Below are 24,614 nucleotides of genomic sequence, written 5' to 3'. Positions count from 1 at the left end.
GGTGATACCTCAAGAAGTTGGTTGAGAAAATGTCAAGAGCACATGTCTGCAAATTCTAGGCAAAGGGTGACTACTTTGAAGATGTTAAAATATAACACAGTTCTGATTTATTTTGGATTTTGTTTAGTCACAACATAATTCCGTTTATGTTATTCCATAGTTTTGATGACTTTACTATTATTCTAAAATGTGAAGAAAAAGAATTATAATAAAGAATGAGTGTTTCAAAACTTTTGACCGGTAGTGTATATATACAGGTGCATCTCAATAAATTAGAATGTCGTGGAAAAGTTCATTTATTTCAGTAATTCAACTCAAATTGTGAAACTCGTGTATTAAATAAATTCAGTGCACACAGACTGAAGTAGTTTAAGTCTTTGGTTCTTTTAATTGTGATAATTTTGGCTCACATTTAACAAAAACCCACCAATTCACTATCTCAAAAAATTAGAATATGGTGACATGCCAATCAGCTAATCAACTCGAAACACCTGCAAAGGTTTCTTGAGCCTTCAAAATGGTCTCTCAGTTTGGTTCACTAGGCTACACAATCATGGGGAAGACTGCTGATCTGACAGTTGTCCAGAAGACAATCATTGACACCCTTCACAAGGAGGGTAAGCCACAAACATTCATTGCCAAAGAAGCTGGCTGTTCACAGAGTGCTGTATCCAAGCATGTTAACAGAAAGTTGAGTGGAAGGAAAAAGTGTAGAAGAAAAAGATGCACAACCAACCGAAAGAACCGCAGCCTTATGAGGATTGTCAAGCAAAATCGATTCAAGAATTTGGGTGAACTTCACAAGGAATGGACTGAGGCTGGGGTCAAGGGATCAAGAGCCACCACACACAGACGTGTCAAGGAATTTGGCTACAGTTGTCGTATTCCTCTGGTTAAGCCACTCCTGAACCACAGACAACATCAGAGGCGTCTTACCTGGGCTAAGGAGAAGAAGAACTGGACTATTACCCAGTGGTCCAAAGTCCTCTTTTCAGATGAGAGCAAGTTTTGTATTTCATTTGGAAACCAAGGTCCTAGAGTCTGGAGGAAGGGTGGAGAAGCTCATAGCCCAAGTTGCTTGAAGTCCAGTGTTAAGTTTCCACAGTCTGTGATGATTTGGGGTGCAATGTCATCTGCTGGTGTTGGTCCATTGTGTTTTTTGAAAACCAAAGTCACTGCACCCGTTTACCAAGAAATTTTGGAGCACTTCATGCTTCCTTCTGCTGACCAGCTTTTTAAAGATGCTGATTTCATTTTCCAGCAGGATTTGGCACCTGCCCACATTGCCAAAAGCACCAAAAGTTGGTTAAATGACCATGGTCTTGGTGTGCTTGACTGGCCAGCAAACTCACCAGACCTGAACCCCATAGAGAATCTATGGGGTATTGTCAAGAGGAAAATGAGAAACAAGAGCCAAAAAATGCAGATGAGCTGAAGGCCACTGTCAAAGAAACCTGGGTTTCCATACCACCTCAGCAGTGCCACAAACTGATCACCTCCATGCCACGCTGAATTGAGGCAGTAATTAAAGCAAAAGGAGCCCCTACCAAGTATTGAGTACATATACAGTAAATGAACATACTTTCCAGAAGGCCAACAATTCACTAAAAATGTTTTTTTTATTGGTCTTATGATGTATTCTAATTTTTTGAGATAGTGAATTGGTGGGTTTTTGTTAAATGTGAGCCAAAATCATCACAATTAAAAGAACCAAAGACTTATACTACTTCAGTCTGTGTGCACTGAATTTATTTAATACACGATTTTCACAATTTGAGTTGAATTACTGAAATAAATGAACTAATTTATTGAGATGCACCTGTATATATATATATATGTGTGTGTGTACTTAATATACCATGTATATACATATATATATATACATGTAATTAATTCAATTTAAAACTTAAATCGATTGACAGCCCTAAGAAAAATGTATGCATGTACATACACTATTGGACATTGTTAGAGGACCAATTAAATAAACTATTGAGAGTGTTTTAGGAATATTTTAAGAGAGTTTATTTTCTAACCAAAAGTGCCCATAGTTGAAAAAAACCTCAGTAAAATAGAGAATGTCTTTTCTTTTAAAATTAACTATAAAGGAATGATAGGAACAATAACAAAGTCGTGGTTTGTGTTGGGGTATATGAGTGTAAATAATTCAATTGCACAAAATCAATAAGTTCTCTGCAGCAATGGAAACTACAGCAACAGAAAATGCCACTAAAAGAACAAATGACCTGCAAAGTTAAGCAGTTTGTTAGTGTAGTTCAAAATTAGCTCTGTATACCATGTCATTCACCATATGTAATAAAAATGAAGGGTCTTTGTTATGAATTATGTTCTGTTACCATGACAATATTACTTCCATGACACTTACCAGTGAACTCTCTCATTAAAAATGGTCTACTGAAGAGCGAAACAACATGTTTAAAGGACAAATATTTTATACTCTCAGTGCATTCTCTCAAGACTGATACAGACTGAATAACCCATTTAACATTTCAAACTCACAGTTATTGCAGTTAGTCTACTGGGAGAATGTCTGCCTCATGAACAGTAACTTCATGCAATATTTTTTTCAAAAAAAGCCAGTGAAACACTGTTAAACCTGTTGTTGTCAGGGAGAAATGTGTTTCTATGCTCTTACCCCCTATACTCTGTCAAGAAAGTGATGCTCTTTTCGGTATTAACCTTAGTAACCCACCCGTATAAACCCTGCAATCACTGGCATCATGCACCTATTTTTTGTCAGGGGGCACCAGTGGCAGTCCTGGCTTGCTTAGTGCCTTAGGCAAGATAAAAACATGATTACTAAAGAAAAGAGAAACACTTTGAGGAAGTGTAAAGCATGCTAGTCAGCTTAAAATTCTGACCACATGTGAGACTTGATTAGAAAGACCTAATTTTGACATAATATTTTCAGATAAAGATCTGTTTTGCGGTGAGGAAACACATACAAGTGGATGTAGCCATCTCCTTGTTCTCAATCTCCTTCCAGTTAGAGGTCTGCAACCTGTCCCGGGCCCAACGGGACCCGAGAACCCGACGGGTTTGGGGCCGGGTTCGGGTCAGTTTTTCAAGTAGGACAGTGGGTTTGGGTTGGGCATCCCTAATCTAAACACCTTTAAAACAAGAACATTTAATTAAATTTTAATGTTACATTTTAATATTGTAAATAATTAACTTGAGAAGCAAGTCTTCCCCAATTGGTTTATTGTTTTAAGTATACATTTAGTGTTAATTTAGTAAGGTACATGTTAGTAGTAAATTGAATTATGTTTATGCTTAAAACAAAAACAAAACATTTGGCCTGATACCCTATTGATGGGATGGTGCAACAGTTTAACTTTTTTCTGGTGTTATAAAAAGTCATTATAATAATCACATGTATAAACAGCGAGCAACATTAATGGATTGGGAAATGCACATTGCAGGCAGATGATGCATTAGCAAGCATAAGTGGTATTTCACACCATTTACTGTATTTGGCCACAGACTCTGGGGGTAATAGGCTAAGAGCAGGAGCTATTTGAAGGACACAGGCATGAAATTAAGAGTTGGCTGTAGCATCATATGACACATACCTCAGCATCCATTTATCATTCATATACCTGAAGTTCTGTAGAATTTTTCAAATCACAATAGAATAGGAAGGAAATAAAAGTAATAGCAAAACAATGCAGGAACACATTTTGACCAAAACTACTGTGAAATAAGATTTCTTTTCTCAATCACACTTGTATAAATGAATGGTAAAATTACCTTGTACCTTAGACATGTACTGTACTGTATGATTCTGCTGGATTTGCAAAAAGAAAGGTCAACAACTTTTTGTCTGTTCCTCACATATACCTTGTATGTCTTCAGAAGACTTGGAATATAGCCCATGAGTCATATAGACTACTTAATAGCCTACTTAAAGGTGCACTTAGTTTAACTCCTAAAGACATGAATAGTAATTTTGCAATATAAAGTATATAGGAAATCATGACCACTCACATTAAAATGAAGACTCCAGTCATATCAGTAACCTTATAAAAGCTGCTTTATTCTACATGGAGAGAGTCCACACATGGGGGCTGCCATTTTAGAATCACACGACCAGCCGAATGCTACTCAATCTCAGTAACTGTCCTGTTATTTGACACTTTCACTCATTGATTAAAGTAATTATGGCTGTGAATATAACATTTCTACAATGGCATCTGGAACTGAAAACTATTGATTTTAAATGATGCTGCATCCAAGCTGCTTTGTGCAAGATGACACAAAACAAATGTTACTGAGTGCACCTTTAATGGTGTTTTTTGTTCTTTTTGGAGCTTGACAGCCATTGTGACTATGAAGTGTTATTATAATGCAAAAACTAAATAATGATTATTCACAGCATATGAGTTTAGGAGTAAATAATGTCAGAACTTTTCATTTTTGGCTGACCTATTCCTTTAAATTAGCAGTTATTTTACATTTTGTACTGCACCAAGTTTAACGCATGTACTTTTTTTTGAGACAAATTCATCCTCTACAAGACCAGATAAACACAGTCCAAACAAAATCCATTTACCTCATGTTTTACTGAGCAAAGAGATGGCCGATCAGTCCTAGACAATGTGGCTTGTGAGACACTTTTTGTGACACATCAGCCACCATTCAGGGAGAAATGATCACTCGTGTTACCCCGAGGGTCACAATTAAAAGGGAGAAAAGCTGGCTTTCATTGTCACACTCTTTGTGCTATTGAAGCACTTTCCTCCTGCAATGAGAGTTCAACTCAGTTGTACTATCAATATTTATCTGAGCCTCATCTCTCCAGACTCTCTTTCCCACACGCATGCACACACACATTCACCCACCCACAGGTTTTAACAAACAAGGGGCAACAGAGCCCTCTAGAGCAGAGACAAAGTGGTAACAAATTCACTTGCATTATTGGTGCATTATCGTCTCTTACTGGACAAAGTGATCTACTGTGCATGCATGAAAAGAACGTGAATAACTGTGTACTGAGAGAGTAATTCTTATGATAAAAGTGAAATCCCTAAAGATGAAAGGGGACCGGTATCTCAAGGGCTTTTTGCCTGATGTCTTACACCATTTTTAATATGTTCTATATAATATATCAGGATTGTACAAGCAGCTTTAAAGCCCTATGTGGTGTGAAAGAGCACTTCTGTGGCAGCATAAATTTCACACCCTCAGTGTTTCATTGTGAGTGTAAATCCGGATCAGAGAGGATGTCTCAGAGTAACTGGATTACAGAGATCTGGATTACATTTGTCCTCCACATGCTTAGCCTAGGTTCATTATTTGGTTAGTACAAATGCTGGTTCAACAGGGAAATAGAAGCAACAAGAACCTGGAAGCCAGTGTAAATCATATTAATTCATTTAAGATCCCTTGTAAACACCAGATTAACTGTGGCAATTAACTGTATAGCAAATAAAGGATGTCCTGTGTATGGTTAAATATACCTTGTGAACTTCGGTTTTACTATTTCTAGCTTCAGCTGCATCTGACAGATTAGTCAAAACTAATCCAATTATTATTTACTTTATTTGTAGATAGACTTTTTATGTAGATAATACACCTAATGTTAATGTCATTATCTGATGGCAGAGACTTAAACAGCATAAAGCATCGACATACTCTATTATAAAGTTTAAAAGCACTTTTCAAACTTGAAATGTAGGACTTGTCCTGACAAACAAATAGAGAGATGAGCAATTAAATACATTAACATTTTTAATTAAATACTAGAATGAATAACTTATTTTATTGTAGGAACAAACAGATACACATGCAGAATTAGACTTTTTTTGTTTTCTGTTTGTATTGCCACATACTGTACTGTATTATATTACTCCTGTATTGTACATTTTCACTAATTTATTTATTTATTAACTTGCATGTTCTAATTTCTTTTTACATTTTCAAGTATTTATTTATGCAGATGCCCCAACATACTGGATGAGTGTCATTCTACAAAACAGATGTCATTTGTATCCCTCATAAACATAAGTGTAAAAAATGACTTTACAATACATATAGCTGATGCCAACCTTTACTTTTTGTTGTTATAGCCATTTTTCTACACATGTGAACAAAAATCAGTAACTAAAATGTGTTTCCTCTTTTTCTTTTGTCATGAGGATTTTTTTGGCCAATGACAATGTGTTTCCAATTATTAGCGTTTTGATTACACACCAAAATATGGGAATAAAAGCTAGCATTTGGCTTTATTCTCTGTCTCTACACTGCCGTTCAAAAGTTTGGGGTCACTTGACTGAAATGATTCTCATGATCTTAAAAACCTTTTGATCTGAAGGCATATGTTTGAAATTAGTTTTGTAGACAAAAATATAATTGTGCCAACATATTAATTAACATTTAAAAAAAAAAAATAGTTTTAAATAAAAAATAAAACGTTTTTGAAATGGATGACTTGGACTGAATAATTAAGAAAAGCAGCTAATAAGTGCCCAGTATTGATTGGAACTCCTTCAAAACTGTTTAAAAAGCATCCCAGGGTGATACCTCAAGAAGCTGGTTGAGAAAATGTCAAGAGTACATTTCTGAAAATTCTATGCAGAGGGTGGCTACTTTGAATATGCTAAAATATTACATAGTTTTTATTTATTTTGGATTTTGTTTTAGAAACAACACAATTCCTATAGTTCCATTTCTGTTCTTCCATAGTTTTGATGACTTTACTATTACCCTTAAATGTGAAAAATAATAATAATAAAGAATAAGTAAGTGACCCTAAACTTTTGACCGGTAGTGTATATATCTATCTCTAAATAGGGCCTACATTTATGTTAGTTGGCATCACGTATTATTAAAAAGACATGAGATTGGGTCCCAAGGTTATGTATCAACCTTTTTCACCATATTTTAAAAGTAATGGAATTTTCTATAAAAATACAAGTTAAGCTCAGTCGACAGTATTTGTGGTATAATGTTGATTTACACATAAAATAATTGTGACTAATCTGTCCTTTTCTGTAAAAAAAAAAAAAAAGTTACAGTGAGGCACTTGGAATTGGAAGTGAATGGGGCCAATTTTGGGAGGGTTTAAAGCAGGGACAAAAAATTAATGTTTTTCATGTTGGTTCGTTCTGAGCAAAAACTGTATTTTTCCATTCCGGTTCAAAAGTTCCGCAACCTCCTTTCTAAATGGTCACCGGTTAGAACAAAATAAAAGAATGGTTAATAACGTTCTTTTTAAAATGGCAGTACTCTACGTAAAGGGATGCATGAAATACCAATTGCAGCGTTGCCAGATCTCACAAGAGAAGCAAGCAATATGGTCTGGAAAAACAAGCTCAAAATAAGCCACTTGCCTCAAAATAAACAAACCAGTTGCAATTTATCACAATACAAATCATAACAAGCATACAGATAATTAACAGTTAAGTAAAATTTTAGAAGATCAAAAGGTACAATTCTCAACCATGTCACCCCTGTTGCATTTCTGGAGGCAAAATATCACAATTTATTAGTTTACCTCAAGGGCGTAGCCAGGAAATAACTTTTGGGTGGGCCTCAATAAATATGGATGGGCCAAGTTTTTGCCCACAATTTTTTTTTTTTACCAAATTTTCCTTAACAGCAGAGAAGCAGTGCATTCAAAAAGTTCTTTCAGAAATCTGAATTTATGCAGTAGTAAACTATTTTATGAATACATATTTGAAGTCAAAGAATAATCTCTTATATTCTGGGTGGGCCTGGGTCTAATTTTGGAGGGCCCAGGCCCACCCCAGCCCACCCTTGGCTACGCCAGTGGTTTACCTTGAGATGGAACAATTTAATTTAGCACTTAACCCTGTTATTTGTGTGATATAATGCTCACAATCAAATCGTACAGAAATGTACAAAAATCACCTGTTCAAACAGGAAATGCACTCATTTCATAGAATGGCCCAGGAACAGGATTCATTTACATACCTGCATCTGAGGAAAAGGCCCTATGACAGGAGGACATCCTTGTACAGATCTTGTACAGATCTGTAATGTTGCAGCTCAGAATAGGCTGCTCTGGCATGCTGAAGCAACCATACCTGAACTCGGTCAACACGGCTTGTCACCTGCTTACATTCCCGTTCTAACATCTCTAACCCGGTAGCTTCGCTCCAATTCACACTCTCACAGCAGCTGTAATTGACAGGATCCATTGAGGGAAGGCGATTCACAACTACAGTAAAGTGACTCTTTCATGTGCGAGACATCTTCAAATACAGAGAAATTAGTTTGAACTCAATCTGACATGATACACGGATGAATGAAATCTTTACAGACACATATAATGCGATATATCCATGTACCAACAACATTGCTGAATCAGCGAGGAGTACTTGCACTGAAGGCGTTCACGTCACTTCGTGTATTCATGCAACAGTAGCGCCACCTATGACATAACATAAGCGTTTCCATTTATATCCAGCAGATGACAGCACTGTTGCACGACCATAAACATTGATGAAAGTCAGTCGCTTCTGACAGGCGTGACCACGCCCTCACCGCGAGTTTGTGTCTGTTGTCAAGGAAGCGCATCGCTGGTTACTAACATGGCGGAACTGTTTCAGCTATAACGAATGATGATTAAACATTTAAAACAGTGTTTTAAGAGCACGGACGCTGTTTTGGTTTAGATAGAAATAGCAGACTAAAGAAAGCAATGGTCATAGGTAGGCTAGTACTGATCTACGCTCGCATTGGCTGGCCAGTCTTCACCTTATTTTGTCCTTCTTCGGTGCACGAATATTTTATTCCAGCAGATACAAAATCTGATTTTGCCTGCTATGTTACTGTGCGGCTGTTAGAACAGCAATAGGACTTTCCTTGTTTGGATGAGGACTCGGCTATATTGAGAGCTGTCATCAGCTTGTCAACCTGATATTCGGGATGCCAGCCCTGAAGGACACACTTGACTCGTATCCTCTCTCTCTCTCTCTCTCTCTCTCTCTCTCTCTCTCTCTCTCTCTCTCTCTAATATTTGTTTTTTACCTGCATTACGAGCGTCTATTTTTGGGTTGTTGTAATTGCTTTACAATTGAACAGAAGCTGTTCTTTACTTTCGATCACTAGTGCAAGACTCAATCAGTGTTGTTGCAGAACTAGCCCGATTGGACAGCATGGAAGTCTGAGTAGCCTAATTGCAAAGTGAAATCAGGATTTATAAAATATTTCGATATACTCTCAATATCATATATTCTGTTATATTCTTTCCATTCACTGATATGTTCTGTGCATTTTCCCAGAATATGTTTTATTTTATAATAATAGTAAATAATAATTTCTTTAACTTTGCATCACATTAGGAATATCGCAGGTGGGCAGACTGAAGATGAAAGAGAACTGTTGGTACAACAACAACAGTACTGTCGAGCTCGGGCTTGCAAACTTTACCTGGAAACAAATTGCAGACGAAAGTAAGTGTTAAAAAATAAATCCGAATTTACACTGGTTTAAAGGGATAGTTCCCAATCCCAGATTTGTTTGACTTTCTTTCTTCTGCAGAACACAAACAAAGATTTTTTTTAACGATTATTTTAGCTCTGTTGGTCCATACAATGCAAGTGAATGGTAACCAGACCGATCTGATTCCAAAAATCAGATAAAGGCAGCAAAAAAGTAATCCATATGACTCCAGTGGTTTAATCCATGTCTTGGAAGTGACATAATAGGTGTGGGTGAGAAACAGATACATTTTTAAGTATTTTATTTTATTTTTTTTTTTTACTGTAAATCTCCACTTTCACATTTAAGTGAAAGTGGAGATTTGTAGTTAAAAAAAAAGAAAAGAAAAAAAAGAATTCAAATATTGATCTGTTTCTCATCCAAAGTGATTGCATCGCTTCAGAAGACATGGAATAAACCACTGGAGTCGTATGGATTACTTTTATGCTGCATGTATGTGCTTTTTGAAACTTCAAAGTTCTGGCCACCATTCACTTGCATTGAAAGGACCTACAAAGCTGAGATATTCTTCTAAAAAAACTGTTTGTGTTCTGCTGAAGAAAGAAATTCATACTCATCTAGAATGTCATGAAAGTGAGTAAATGATGAGAAAATTTTCATTTTTGTGTGAACTATCCTTTTAATTACCTGATTAGAAAACCAACAAAGTTTTTAGCACTACACAGCTGATGGAATTCTCTAGCCTGCTGCACTCCAGGGACTTGTTATTACATGAGGTGGCAATAACAAGAAAAATATAGCTTTGAAATATTCACCGAGGAGGCAACTACACTGAAAGACTCCTGGTTGAGTGTGCCATAGAGTTGATGAGAAGCAGTGCACAGCTGCTGAATTTGACAAAAAGGAGCCGATGAGACTATAAAGACAGCTAGTGAGTGTCATATATTGTAAGAACTGTCTCCGTGCTGTTAATGCCACAGTGTGGGTTTTTGACCCGGTCAATCCCTGTGCACATTGAAAGTGAAGCTACCATACAGGGCACAGATACTGTTTCACAATCTTTTATTTGCTAGCTAGGATTTACCAGCTTGAAATAGAACATCTAATCAGCAAGAGCAAAGGAAAGTTACTTTACAGAGGGCAATGATGGTGATGAGGACAAGTGTGTCCCCCATCAAGTTCAGACAAGGTTGAGACAAAGATCCGGCTCAGTTGATATGGAGCTATTTCTGTTGTGATTAAATAATTCCTGAAAGAGAAAGATAGCAAGTGTACCAGGAAATTCCTTGAGTGAGTCTTTGTTTGTATGCACACCAGTGTATGCAAGTGATGTGATGTATGGTTTTGATTCAAATGAACAGATACCATCTTGCTTTACCATCCTAAAATAATCTGCATGATTTTAGTTGCAATTCTGTTTTACAGCTCATTGTCTCCTCAGTGTAGGCATGTGTTAATTGCTGTGCCATTAACAAATTAATTTAGCTGAAATGCAATCTGTTAGAGAAGACTCAGGTTTCTGTTGATCCTGGAAAGTAAACATCTGAGATAACGAAAGCCTGCGCAAAGCTGATATTAGGCTGAAGTCTCATTTCCATTCTGATTCAAGTGGTGCATTTGATATGTTTTATGCAGTTGCCAAAGTCCATATGATAACCCACTGTACAACAGTTAGTTCTGGTCCTCTGTGTTTGGGTAAGCAGCATTTCAAGAGTGCTGATATTTAGTATAACAGCACTGGGACGCACCACTGTTTGTATCACTCCTCTTGTCTGTGTTCGTGGCATTCCAAACAGGCTGACCGTCTGTGCATTACTCAGCAACATGCAACCACTGATCCTGCCTAGGCTTCATTTGGAACTATTTTCATCAATGGAGCAAATATTTATAAAATAACTGACCATATTGTGTGTAGGATGTAAGGTACTCCATACCATATTCAGTACAACAGAACTTTTACCGGTGTGATATTGCTTAATTATACAATAGTTAGTTTTGTAGTCGAATCTTGATTGGACAAGCGGCATTTAAGAGTGTGATATATAGTCCAACAGCACTGGGATGCATCACTATTTGTATCACTCTGCTTCTCTGTGTCAGGTATTCTCTCACCCTCTGTCTGCTTCTCTTTGACTTTTTGCTGTGCGGTCTTTCAGGGCTCTGGAGGAGAGAAGAAAACAGTGGGATGTTCAGGAGCAGAGATTGAGAGAGAACATTCGACAACAGCGTAGACAGAGGGTCCATGATGCCACAGAGAACTTCCAAAGAGCTCATCTCCCTCTTTCCCAGAGGAAGAGACCAGGTAAGGCAATAAAGCAGTCAGGCCCACAATAACCACTGTGTCTATATGCATGCTTTATCTCTTGAACTGTCTGTTAGCAATTGTGATTAGGTCATGTGCTGTAACCATCATTTTAAATGAAGTGATTTGGGATCTGCAACAGCCTTTAACAGAAGAACACCCAACCTTGACGAAGCACTTCATCATTTTCAAGCCACTCTACACTTATGTGCTCATCAGTCTCCATTTTTGTCCAGTGCTTCCACCATAAGCAGGTGGGTTATTTTGCCATGACAGAAACATGGCAGTAATTCTTTATTGGTTGATGATATATAATGCAGCTTAATAAGTCAGTAATATAATATTTAAGGTATATATAGAGAGAGCACTTTACGTCAGTCTTGTTTCGGTACTGCTCTTCTGGTGGATGAATCTCGTGATTTGAGCTTACCTGGGCATCGCCTGTTTGATCATGACTCTGTGATATTCAGAGCCAAAGTCATAATGTGCTATTTTCCTGCTGATATTATGTTATACAATTAAACATTTAAAATTGAAATATTACTTACTTTGATGAAGATAAAAGCACACCTATTTACATTTTGAATTAATTAATTTTACACTTATGGCGCTTTTTTGACACTACACTCGAAGCACTTTTACATAGAGAACAGGGGACTCAATCACCTCAATATCCACCAGTTACCTGTATATTTAAATATGATTATTCAAGTGTTTTATCTTCTATTAATGTTTGTATTGTACAACACTTATCAATTTAAGAGGTGAAACTCGTGATATGGCTGATACGAGTTGGAATGGAATGGAAGACTTTATTATTTTTATATTATATTGTACAGCCTCAGTTGATAATGCAAGTGATCCATAATACTACAATAGTATGTCTGTGCAATGTACACAATAACACCATAAACTAAAAACATAAAATGAGGATTCAATAATGATGGGGATAAAACATACTTTATTAAACATGAAAATAATATGCTTATATGCAGTATAACAATTACAAAAAGTCAATTTCAGAAGTCATGCATATTAGTAAACGTCACGGTAACTTCCCCCGATAACATAGATACATCACGATCGGTTAACACACGAGTAATGTTCCATTCATACAAGTATGACAAGCAATATTAGCTTCAACTACCCTATCAGAAAACATATCCAAGCATTATAGCCGGTAAACAACTTTGCCAAATGGTTAATACGTAGATACATCCACCCAGATTGCTGCGATGCTGTTTTGAACTGTGTGAGTGTGGCTGACTGAACTGAATGTAGTTTCTCCAGCCGGAACATGAGATAGCAGGTACTACTTTTCTGTGTTTACGGACATAATGTAATGACGCAAGGATGAAAGTCATAAGCCAGCGATTTTGCACCAAATCCAACCCGACAGCTCAAAATACAAATAATTTGTTTAGGCTTACCGTAGTGAGTTGAGGTAACATAAGGACATTGTTTTAAACACTGATTGTGTATGTACTCAATCAATAATGGCAATGTGTTAAGTTTGAACCAAAAACATCTTTTTTAGTGCAGCTTCAAAGGAATAGTTCACCCAAAAATGAAAATTATCTCATCATTTACTCACCCTCATGCCATCCCAGATGTGTATGACTTTCTTTTTTCTGCTGAACACAAACTAAATTTTGTAGAGGAATATTTCAGCTCTGTTGGTCATCACAATGCAAATGAACTGATACCAAAATGTTGAAGGTCCAAAAAGCATATAAAGGCAGCGTAAAATTAATCCATAAGACTCCAGTGGTTAAATTCATATCTTCAGAAGTGATATGATAGGTTTGGGTGAGAAACAGATTCATATTTAAATACTTTTTTACTATCAATCTACACTTTCAAATTCTTGTTCTTTTGTTTACAGTGCATATCGCCACCTACTGAACAGTCAGGACCATTTATAGTAAAAAAGGGCTTAAATATTGATTCGCTTCTGAAGACATGGATTTAACCACTGGAGTCTTGTGGATTATTTTAAGTTGCCTTTATTTGCTTTTTGGAGCTTCAAAGCTCTGGCCACCATTCACTTGCATTGTATGGACCTACAGCGCTAAAATATTCTTCTAAAAATCTTCATTTGTGTTCAGCAGAAGAAAGTCATACACACCTGGGATGGCATGAGAGTGAGTAAATTATGAGAGAATTTACATTTTTGGGTGAACTATCCCTTTAATTACAGTTTTAATAAAGTGAAACCAAAATGTCTGATTTCCAACTGATTTTGAATTAATAAATATATATATATATTGTTACTTAATTCTAAATATTTATACTTTATTTGCCGATCTGCAGCTGAGGCCTGCGCCAAACTCATGCAGAAGAAGAACCTGAGTAACTTCAAGAACAACCAGCTGCTCTTTCTCAATGAGACGCATGGGACACAGACAGTTCTGAAAGAAAAAGAGCAGGTCATCCTAAAGATTAATATAAATAAAATATATAAAGATATGCTGAAGCATAGTTGTGGTAAAGCTCATATAAAGAATATTTTGGTAACACAACAGGTTTTTATAGGTTAACTTTAGTTAACCTACAGTGCAGTACAGTAACAGATGAATATAGTCTATTGTGTGTTCTGCAAGAATTTGTATTATTCTGGGTCGAGGTTTTTTTTTTTTTTTGCAATGTGGCATAATAATGTGATTATTTTGTTGTTTTGATCAACTTCCTTTTCTAAGTTACAGGTCACAGTGATTCACAGGGCCTGTAATAGAGGCTGTTGGTAAATCTGAATAAGAAGTGTGTGAGTGTGTTAAGAGCCAAATGAGTCCAACTGTTGAAAAAAAAAAAAAAACACACACACATTGTAATTTTAGCCCAGGGCTCCACCTGCCACAACATGCATCTTTTGTACAAACTGAGATCTTTTTAAGGATGAGCTCATCCTGATGCTTTAATCACGCATACACAAATTAAAACCGCAGATACACACGCATGCACACATTCCCTCCTCTTCCTACTTATCTTTTTTCACTCACACACACTCAGTTACAGTATGTCCTCTTACACATGGAACTGGAATATTACCTACACTGGCTTGGAGCCAACATATAATTTGTATATATATATATATATAGAACTCTGAACAGAACAGGACACAGAAGGTAATAATCCTATTTATAGGATATATTTTAGGTATAGGTATTCTTGGAAAAGTGTTACATTCTATGCACAAATGTAGTCAGACTTTTGAAATTGAATGCCCTACAAAGTAATGTATGTGACCATTGTGCTCTGTCTGCATTTAATTTTCATCTTGGAAGTTCAGCATGCTACCATATTGTATGACTTTATTTACTTATTTATGTATTCTCGGTAAAGCAGATTTAAGATTCCTAATCCTAAAGCTTTTTCATGCAGATCCAAGAAGGCAGATCCTTAAAGGGTTCACACAAAAATGAAAATTGTGTTATCATTTACTCACCCTTATGTTGTTCCAAACCCACATTACTTTTTTTTCTGTGGAACACAAGAGGAGATATTTTGAGGAATGTCATCACTACTCTTTTTTCCACACAGTTAAAGGAATAGTTCTCCCAAAAATGAAAATTCTCTCATCATTTACTCACCCTCATGCATCCCAGATGTGTATGACTTTCTTTCTTCTACAGAACAGAAACAAAGATTTTTAGAAGAATATCTCAGCTCTGTAGGTCCATACAATGCAAATGAATGGTGGCCAGAACTTTAAATGTCCAAAAAGCACATAAAGGGAGCATAAAAGTATTCAGTAGGACTCCAGTGGTTTACTCCATGTCTTCTGAAGTGATATGATAGGTGTTGGTGAGAAACAGATCAATATTTAAGTCCTTTTTTTACATTAATCTACTTTAAAACTTCCCTCCTATCCGAGTTACGAGAGGTTGTATTCTGGGGTTTTTGGCAATTCACATTCTTTGTGCATATAGCCATCTACTGAGTAGTTGGGCAAATATTATTTATTTATTCTTTTCCTTTACTTTATCCCTCCCTTTTATTTCTTTCTCCTCCCTGCCAAATTGTCAAAAAACAGAAGAAGAACTTCGTCCTCTTGTGAACGCACATAGGAGGGCTGGTCAAAGTGGAGATTAATAGTAAAAACTGAATTAAATATTGACCTGTTTCTCACCCACACCTATCATATCACTTCAGAAGACATGGAGTAAACCACTGGAGTCCTATGGATTACCTTTACACTGCATTTATGTACTTTTTGGAGCACATAAGTTCTGGCGACCATTCACTTGCATTGAATGGACCTACAGAGATGACATATTCTTCTAAAAATCTTTATTTGTGTTCATCAGAAGAAAGAAAGTCATACACATCTGGGATGGCATGAGGGTGAGTAAATGATGAAATAATTTTCATTTTTGGCCGAACTATTACTTTAAAGTGAATGGGGACTGAGGCTGTCAATCTCTAATATTCTGCCTTACATCTTTTGTATTCCACCGAGGTCATAAAGGTTTGGAACAACACAAGGGTGAGTAAATGATAACAGAATGTTCATTTTAGGGTGAACTATCCCTATGCCTAGAGATCATCTATAATATACTCAAAATACATTTCGATGTGTCCTATTAATTATACTGTTGTTGCAGGAACGAACAATTATATTACTGTCTTTCAAACGTTAAAGGGTATCTTCCTATTTTTTATTTTCTATCCCTCAGTAACGAAGTATGCAACATGATCTCCTAAAAGCACTCAGTCAACCAGTATCACAGCATAAGTGGTCTAAAGTTTCTTTTATATACAGTATATATATTGATTTTTAGGAGTATCTTGATATCCCACATAGTGAGACAGAGAGCCTGTCTAGTCTGGACAGCTTAGAGAATGGAGACCCTCAGCAAACCCATGGCACTAAATCAGTGAGCTGCTCTAACCTGGTTTGTTGTTCCCACAAAAGCACCAACTCTGCCCAGTCCTCGTTCTCCCTCATGGATCCCCCTAAGCTCCAAGACCCCAAAAAAACGTCATCGCCTCGGAGACAGTCCAACAACCTGTTTTCATCGCCAAACCCCTTCTACTCTGCAGCAAAGAGTTTGCTGGTCTGAGCATAATCTTTCAGACTGATCCAAGTTCCCGGAACTCAGACATAAAAACAATAGAGACGCTGAGTTCTTCACAGTCACATAAACACAAACCAGATGTAGACAATGCTACAGGGCTCAAGAGAGAATCCAAATCTCTGAGCACAGAGGAGAGTATAAGAATAGATCCCACACATCCTAAACATGAAACAGATATCACCAAATTGGCAAGGGCCTATATGTCCAAGTCTTCTAGAAATAAAGAGGAACCAGAAAGAACATCAGAGCCAGTGACCCATCATGCTCATAATAGCTGCAATGTCAGATTCCTGAAAGGATTCTTAAAAACCATTTAAAAACCAAATCAGGAAATGTCAAATTCACATATACCCCTAGACATTTACTTTTCACCAAAGAAGTGGCCATATTAATTAGGGACAGTGTGGAGCTGGCCAGGGCAAAGCTCAATGAGCCAGAGAAAAATAGGACCGTTAAGAAGAAACTGCGATGGTTTGATGAGGTAAATGGAGTTGATGGGGGGATGTGGGCAAAATGTGTAAAGACTTACCCGCCTCAACAAACACATAAACACCCCTCAGCAGATCTGCAGCAGGGTTTGCACAACTCAGACTATGTGAATTTACTCATAGGGGTACCAAAAATATTTCTGATAAGACCTTCACTGGCCCTGGTGAGCCCCAATCATCTAGACAGGCCTGGGCAGATGTAGGGCTCCAAGAACGGCGTATGCAAGTGAATATAAGGGAGCCCACTTACCAAAGAGGAGGCCTTCACGTTGGGGGCCCTCGGACTCCCCGGAGAGTGCGCTCAGCCAGAGTCAGCTTGGGTCCCATTATGTCCCGGGCTAGGAAGGGCACTATCATCAGACCACAGTCTGCCAGGGAAGCACAACATGTGGCCAAGACCCAGGGGAAGATCTTGGTGCCTTGGCCCCCTCCAAAACCAGAAGTTATGGAGTGTGACTTAGCCGAGTCCCCAGTGTACAACCCCAAGGCAGCCTACCGTGATGATGGTGTACAGAGCAAACCAGGTCTGCCAGTTGAGCTGGCACTGTACAAAGACAATTCAGATAGCCAGACAATGCCTATCCTTAAAAGAGATAAAGATGCTCTCTTTGCTCCAGCGGCAACTCATTATACCTACACACATGAGACTGTGTCCAAGGGCATCTATTCCATCTCCCCTCCAGATGCACTTGCAAACAACTGGAGGTGCAGATGTGGAGAGAACGGTATCTGTTTGGACCAGACTCCAACAGATGAGGAAATCACACTTCTGTGGCATGAAGTCCAAAGTGCTTTAGCCAGCAAAGATGGTAAAGCAAACCACAAGCTCAGTATTTCTTTCTTAACACATTTATATTTCACTTGAGGAATTAGCAGAATTGTGCATGGCACTTATGCCACGTCCCCATTAATAAATTTTCGCCTAATGGAGCATTTAAAAAAACACTCTTCATTATTGCATACTTTGGAAAACGATGACATAAGAAAAATGAAAACTTGAGTTTTCAGATGAAAACGGAGTAGTGTGGATGTGGCCTTACAATGTAAGTCCAGTTTTTTTGTCCTGAGCAGCCATGACAAGCGATGAGTTACATTTAGTTTGCTTGGTTTTATCAGGTAAACCTAAAAAATGTGCTTAATGTAGTAACATCTAAATTAATTGATTTTATTAGTCTTAAATATAATTTAATATAACTTAATTAACTTGACTATATTAGGTTACACCAACAAAAGTTATTTGAAAGGGTTAGATCAAGTAGAACCTTAAACCTTAAAGCTGAAGTATGTAATTCCTGTGACACTAGCACCACTGAATGGAACTGCAAAAATAAACAATGTTTTCAAAACAGCTTTCTGAACATGCACTTCATCTACTTTTGTTCAAACAGTCAGATAGTCCCACCCCCCAACTCGCACCATTGGTTGAGTAACGTTGTTGGGGTGGGTCTCTCAAAACCAACAGGAATTTTATAGCACTTTGTCATAGTCAAACGTGAGTCTATTGAAGGAACTGAGCTCTCTTTGTGTGTCGGCAAGTTCAGCAGCTTTGTTTGAGATTCTTAGGGGATATTTTTCTAGTCTTTGGGAAAAGCTCCTTTTTAGTGTTGGATCTGTTTTTGTTTTGGCTCTTTGCATAGCACTACACCACTTGGGATTACTACTTTGTTGAAATTGATCCATTTAATGATGAGTGTTGTTCCTCAAGGATCAATTATTTTTTATAACATAAGAAAACCTCTGGATATCCTATGGAGGAAGAGACCTTCAGAACAGGAAAAGAAAGTTTCATACTTTGGGACCTTTCCCTTGAACTGTCTTAGTTCACCCAAAAATGAAATTCTCTCATCATATACTGTCCCTTATGCCATTCCAGATGTATACACAAACAAAGATTTTAATAAGAATATCTCAGCTCTGTACCTCCATACAATGCAAGTGAATGGTGACCAAAACTTTGAAGCTCCAAAAAGCAAAAAAAGCAGGATAAAATTAATCCATATGACTTCAGTGGTTTAATCCATATCTTCTGAAGCAATCCAATAGATTTTGAGTGAGAACAAACCAAAATGTAACTTATTTTTAAATGATAATGATTTCAAGCTTGATTACACTTCCTAGTGCTTGGTGCATGCACAGAGCGCCAGATGCCACTAAGAAGTGTAATTGAGCCTGAAATCATGATCGCCAATGAGACGATGCAGATGTCAAGATTTATAGTGAAAATTTAGTAACATTTTGGTCTGTTCTCGGCCAAAATGGATTGGATCGCTTCAGAAGACATGGATTAAACCACTGGAGTCATATTGATTACTTTTATGCTGCCTTTATATGCTTTTTGGATCTTCAAAGTTTTGGTCACCATTCACTTGGATTGTACGGACCTACAGAGAAGAAAGAAATTCATACAGATCAGGCATGGCAAAAAGGTAAGTAAATGATGTTGGGGGGGGGGGAACAATTCCTTACTCTTCTTTCTTTTTGTGTGTCTTTCTATCACTGTCACTCTGAATGGACTTAGGTGACCCTCAAAGTTTCCTGACTAACAATGGCCCATTGTCTGTTTTGCCTCAAGCCTGTGCCAGTCTGTCCCATGTTACCATCAATGGTGATAGCTTGATCAGTGGTGTCAAAGGAGTCTCAAGAATGGGTGGCTTTTGCTTGTCCTCATCTAATGGTAAGAGGCCAAAGGTTTGGTTATTAATGCCATCAAAAGGATCCTTTTAAAGCATTTATCTCCTCAAAGTCCAAAAGCCAGGAAATGTGTCCCTGGTGGCACAATATAAGTGACACAATTAAAGACATCTTATTTGCTTCACTAGAGCTGTTTAGACATTACAGCTGCATGGATATACAGAGTTTAAGTTTGCCTCTTGTGATCTGAGCCCATGAATGAAGGACACTATTTTTCAGAACATTGCTTTCTTTCAATGGTAATTGTTGACCCAGACTCTGAGGTAAAGTGATCTGCTAATCACTGAAATGTGCTTGGTCTGGTTTGAATGTGCTTTTTAAAATGAGTGTCCTCTGTAAATTAGTGAGAAATCCAGTGAGGAGACAGACTATGGAAAGTAACATGGTGAAGAACAGAGTTTCAGTGGAAGGCAGCAGAAACCAAACTGCAGGAACAGCACAGAGAAAGCCCTCTTTTCCTTATCAGGTACACTCACACACAAAAATGTTCATGTTATTGTCCTAGGAAGCAAAGAAAAAATGCTATTACTGCTATGTGAAATGTGACTTACAACTAGTTCATTTTGCATTGGTTTATTTGCAGTGTCGAGTTTGTTGTTTGAAGGATAAATGCAATGTTGAAAATATACTTATGGAGCTTTTATGTATGTTTTTGACTAATTTACATTCTCGGATTAAGTGTTTATATTCATAGATCATCTTTGATTGGTTGCATTTGGTTTAACAGGTCACTGTGCCAAAAACGCCACACCCAAATAAAAATGGTCATGCAGCAGACACTGAAGGTAATTTATATTATTATTTGGATATGTGGGCTTGCTCAGTTTTCAATGTTTCAAAATTTTCTTTAAGGGCTAGTTCTCCCAAAAATGAAAATTCTGTCATTATTTACTCAACCTCATGTTGTTTCAAAACCATATGACTTTCTTCTGTGGAACACAAAATAAGAATTATACCTAAGTCACCATTCACTTTCATTGTATGTAAAAAAAAAAAATTAAAAAAAAATGAAAGTGAATGGTCACGGAGGCTGTCATTCTGCCTAATATCTTTTTTGTTTCATGGAAGAACGAAAAGTCATAAGGTTTTGGAACATTAAGAGGGTTTGTAACTGATGACAGAATTTTCATTTTTGGGTTAACTATCCCTTTAAATCTCATTTGTAATACAAAAAATCAAATATCAATTTAACAATGCTCACATGGTGCAGTACTTTTAAAGCCTATACTTATAGACAGAGTCCAAGATGAACACACATAAAGCACTATATGTGAGTAAAAATTGACTTTAGATGGTAAATAAAAAAGACATACAAACCATATATCAAAGAAAACATCTGTTGTGACACATATTTTGTAACCATTTTTATCTCAGTGGAAAATTTACCATGATAAGTTATTTTCTCCAGAACTGCTTGGGACAACACATATGTGGAATATTGCTTGCATTTAGGGTTGCAGTTAACAATTATTTTGTTAATCGACTAATCTAACAATTATTTAGAACGATTGTTCAACTATTTGGCGATTATTGAAATGATTAATCATTAGCTCTTAACCGACTATTCAGCTTGTGCCCTGACATAAAAGGTTGTATTAAACATGCTTGCTAACAATAAAGAGGACAAAATCATCTTTTAAAAGTACCTCTAAATGATTCACTGAATGAAAGGAAAAAATACTTTTTATTAAGTTTAATTCAGTAAAACAAATGTACTGCAAAAAATCCTATTGTTATCAAGTGTTTTTATCTTGTTTTCCATTTAAAATTGTCTAAAAATTCTTAAAACAAGATACATTTACTTGAGAAGCAACGTATAAGATATTTAGACTTGCTTTAAGAGAATGTATCTTAAAAATAAATGTATTTTTTCACTTGGTTATACTTCTGCGAGTGCAGTAAAGACAAAATATATTATATTCAAGATCTATCCTCTAAAAGCAAGTCTAAATATCTTATATGCTGCTTCTCAGGTGAATGCATCTTTTTTAAAAGGAATGTTAGGTATTTTTAAATATTTGTATTTTTAATATTATATTCAACATTCTCAGATAAAATAAAAAAAATAATTCTGCAGTATAGCTTCTAAAGTTAATGTATGTTGTTTTAAAGGAGTTTTAGATATGTATATTGGAAAGCAAGCCAAAACAAAAACAAATCAAAAACATATTTTGTTGCAGTGTATAATGGGGCGAAGACTACCATCTCTCACCATTCTGTTCACTTCAATCCATCTTTAACTCACAAAAAAACAAACTCTCTCTTATTAATAATATATGCACCAATATTCTTAACGATAATAAACACACAGTGACGCATATATTATGATTCAATAAGTCGCGAGCCATCACGTTATAATCTAGCTGCAGCAAGCGCGCGCGCCCGAGGGACAAGCGTCCCTGCGACAGAGTGTGCCTCATCCGGGTGCAGTTTCAATCTCTCCCGCTTAGATCGGGACATTCGCACAACTCATAGAAGAGGTGCTGACCGCACAGAGAAATGCCAGTTACGGAGTTTGTAGTTATTTACATGATCTGCTTCCTTATTATTTGAACTTTAATAAAGCTATAATGCATTAAATATAACTGCATTAAAGATGTAATGCCGGGGTGTTTCCTTTAAAGAGCTCCAGTTCCACTTATTCCACAATGAAAGTGCTTTTGTATTTACTTATTTTGTATTTTTTGTAATTAAAATTTTTTATTGATTCAAGATATATAACAAAGAAAAACACAACATATATACATTGAATCAACATTTACATTTAACCCCCACCATTACCCCTCCCCAATCACCAACCCCACACTGACCCCCAATGAACACCCCTGAAAAAAATATAATAATCATAGATAATTAAAACGAACCTTCTCTCTCCACAACCCCTCCCCGAGAGTCCCCCAAAAATGCGAAATAATTGCCCCATTTTCTATCAAACAAATCCCAAAACCCCAGCCTTCTACTTAACACCTCCTCGAAAGCTGCCACCCTCCCCATCTCCGCAAACCACTCCGGACTTATTTTTTATTTTGGTATTATTACCTCATACTTTGCGATCTACATCACCTGAAGCTGTTTGGAAAATATTTGTAGACAATTTTTTATTGTCGATAACGTCAACTAATCGTTTCAGCCCTACTTGCATTACAATGCACTGTTTCTTCACGTTTTTGTGACAGGTGCCAGACGGAAAATGGTTAATCTCGTATATGATGCTGCAGAATAACAGAATAACTTGCACTGTTTTTCACCAGTATGCAAGGAAAAACAGCTAAATAATTCAATTTTAGGGACAAATTAAAGAAAACATTACGCAAAATACAGTTTCATGGCCAGTACGAAATATTTACGGTCGGTATATTTTCTCAATTCACCTGCCCATTGGCAAGTGTGGCAAAAGTTACTTTTAGCAAATCATTCTTGACATTCAAACATTTGTAATATGCATGATTGTTTACAACACTTATGTGTTAAAGTTGTGATTTGTACCACTTGAAATATTTACATTCTTCTTTCTTGCCTTCGTCCTGTGTTCCTGGCCCAGAGGTGACAGATGGTGGTCATAAGGCAGTGGACTGGTCTCTGTCAGACCAGACCAGCACAGTCCCACAGAGCCAGAGAACACCGTCTCTCTGCGTCAGTACTCTCTCACTGGAGGAGCAGGAGATCCTGCAGTCACTGGATAGACCTAATCAATGCCTGCAGTGTCAATTTAATCTTAAAATATGTAAATTTAATCAGCACAGTCAAAGCTAATATGTTTACCACAAATTTTGTCTTACGTTTCACCCAATTATCAAACTGATTAATCACAACTAAATTATTTGTATCCGTGCTTAAATAATTATTTAACATGAGCAGAGTTGCTCTTAATTTTTCTCTGTTTAAGTGAGTGTTTTTTTATTTTAATGTTTTCAAAATAGCAACACCTGTGTTTGTTGACATGTGCAACAGCTTCATCACTCCTGATCACTTCCTGTTGATTTAACAGATGTGCAAGATACAGATGGTAGCAACACACCAGTGAAGGCAATCCTCGCTTTGGCTCCTGCATTTGTGAGTGTGATGAGAGGAAGCGATCTGTTCCCCTGACCTAATGTGACCTGTTCACATATCTGTCCCTTCTCTCTTTATTCTCCTCCCTGCAGAACCAGACAGGTGAGAGTGTGGGAGTCGCCATGCGTAGGCGAGACTTCTCTGCTGACAATCGCACCCGAACTCAACAGCGTTACTGACAACACCTCCCATGATCCACAACTCCCTCAACAACCTTCTACGGGCACTTTTTGAATCTTCAAACCTTACAGTTACGCACTTTATATTCCTGAGACAAACTCAAATACATCTGTGTCTAAGTGGCACAGAGAGTTTATACAATACAAATAATCATTGTCTTAATCAGTATTTTTGTCTTGTTTTCTGGTAAAAATATATAAACTGCCTAAAACAAAATGTCATAAGGTATTAAAGGATTAGTTCACCCAAAAATGAAAATTCAGTAATTGTTTTCTCACCCCTGTGTTGTTATAACCCTATATGACTTTCTTTCTTTTTCTTAACACAAATGGAGAAATTGAAAAAAAAAAAAAATTCTCAGTGATGTCATACAATGCCAATTTATGGTGACCACCT

The 24,614-nt window shown here is 36.9% G+C and overlaps 1 protein-coding gene across 1 annotated transcript; it reads left to right on the top strand.

Moving 5' to 3' along the window:
* The first annotated feature begins 8,588 nt into the window (after window positions 1-8,588).
* On the top strand, window positions 8,589-24,529 carry cep126 (centrosomal protein 126). The gene is given in 16 exon segments (XM_051723998.1): window positions 8,589-8,939; window positions 9,327-9,437; window positions 11,583-11,728; window positions 11,871-11,982; window positions 13,614-13,636; window positions 14,042-14,157; window positions 16,510-16,701; window positions 16,704-17,103; window positions 17,106-17,420; window positions 17,423-18,103; window positions 19,813-19,968; window positions 20,330-20,451; window positions 20,713-20,770; window positions 23,527-23,709; window positions 23,974-24,038; window positions 24,131-24,529. Coding segments are annotated over 16 exon segments (2,796 nt in total). The 5' UTR covers window positions 8,589-8,910; the 3' UTR covers window positions 24,218-24,529.
* The last annotated feature ends 85 nt before the right edge of the window (window positions 24,530-24,614 follow it).

This window comes from Myxocyprinus asiaticus, chromosome 18 (genome assembly GCF_019703515.2).
Source record: "Myxocyprinus asiaticus isolate MX2 ecotype Aquarium Trade chromosome 18, UBuf_Myxa_2, whole genome shotgun sequence".
Classification (NCBI taxonomy): domain Eukaryota; kingdom Metazoa; phylum Chordata; class Actinopteri; order Cypriniformes; family Catostomidae; genus Myxocyprinus; species Myxocyprinus asiaticus.
The sequence above is the reverse complement of the archived record's forward strand: the minus strand, read 5'-3'. Positions and strand labels throughout refer to the sequence as shown.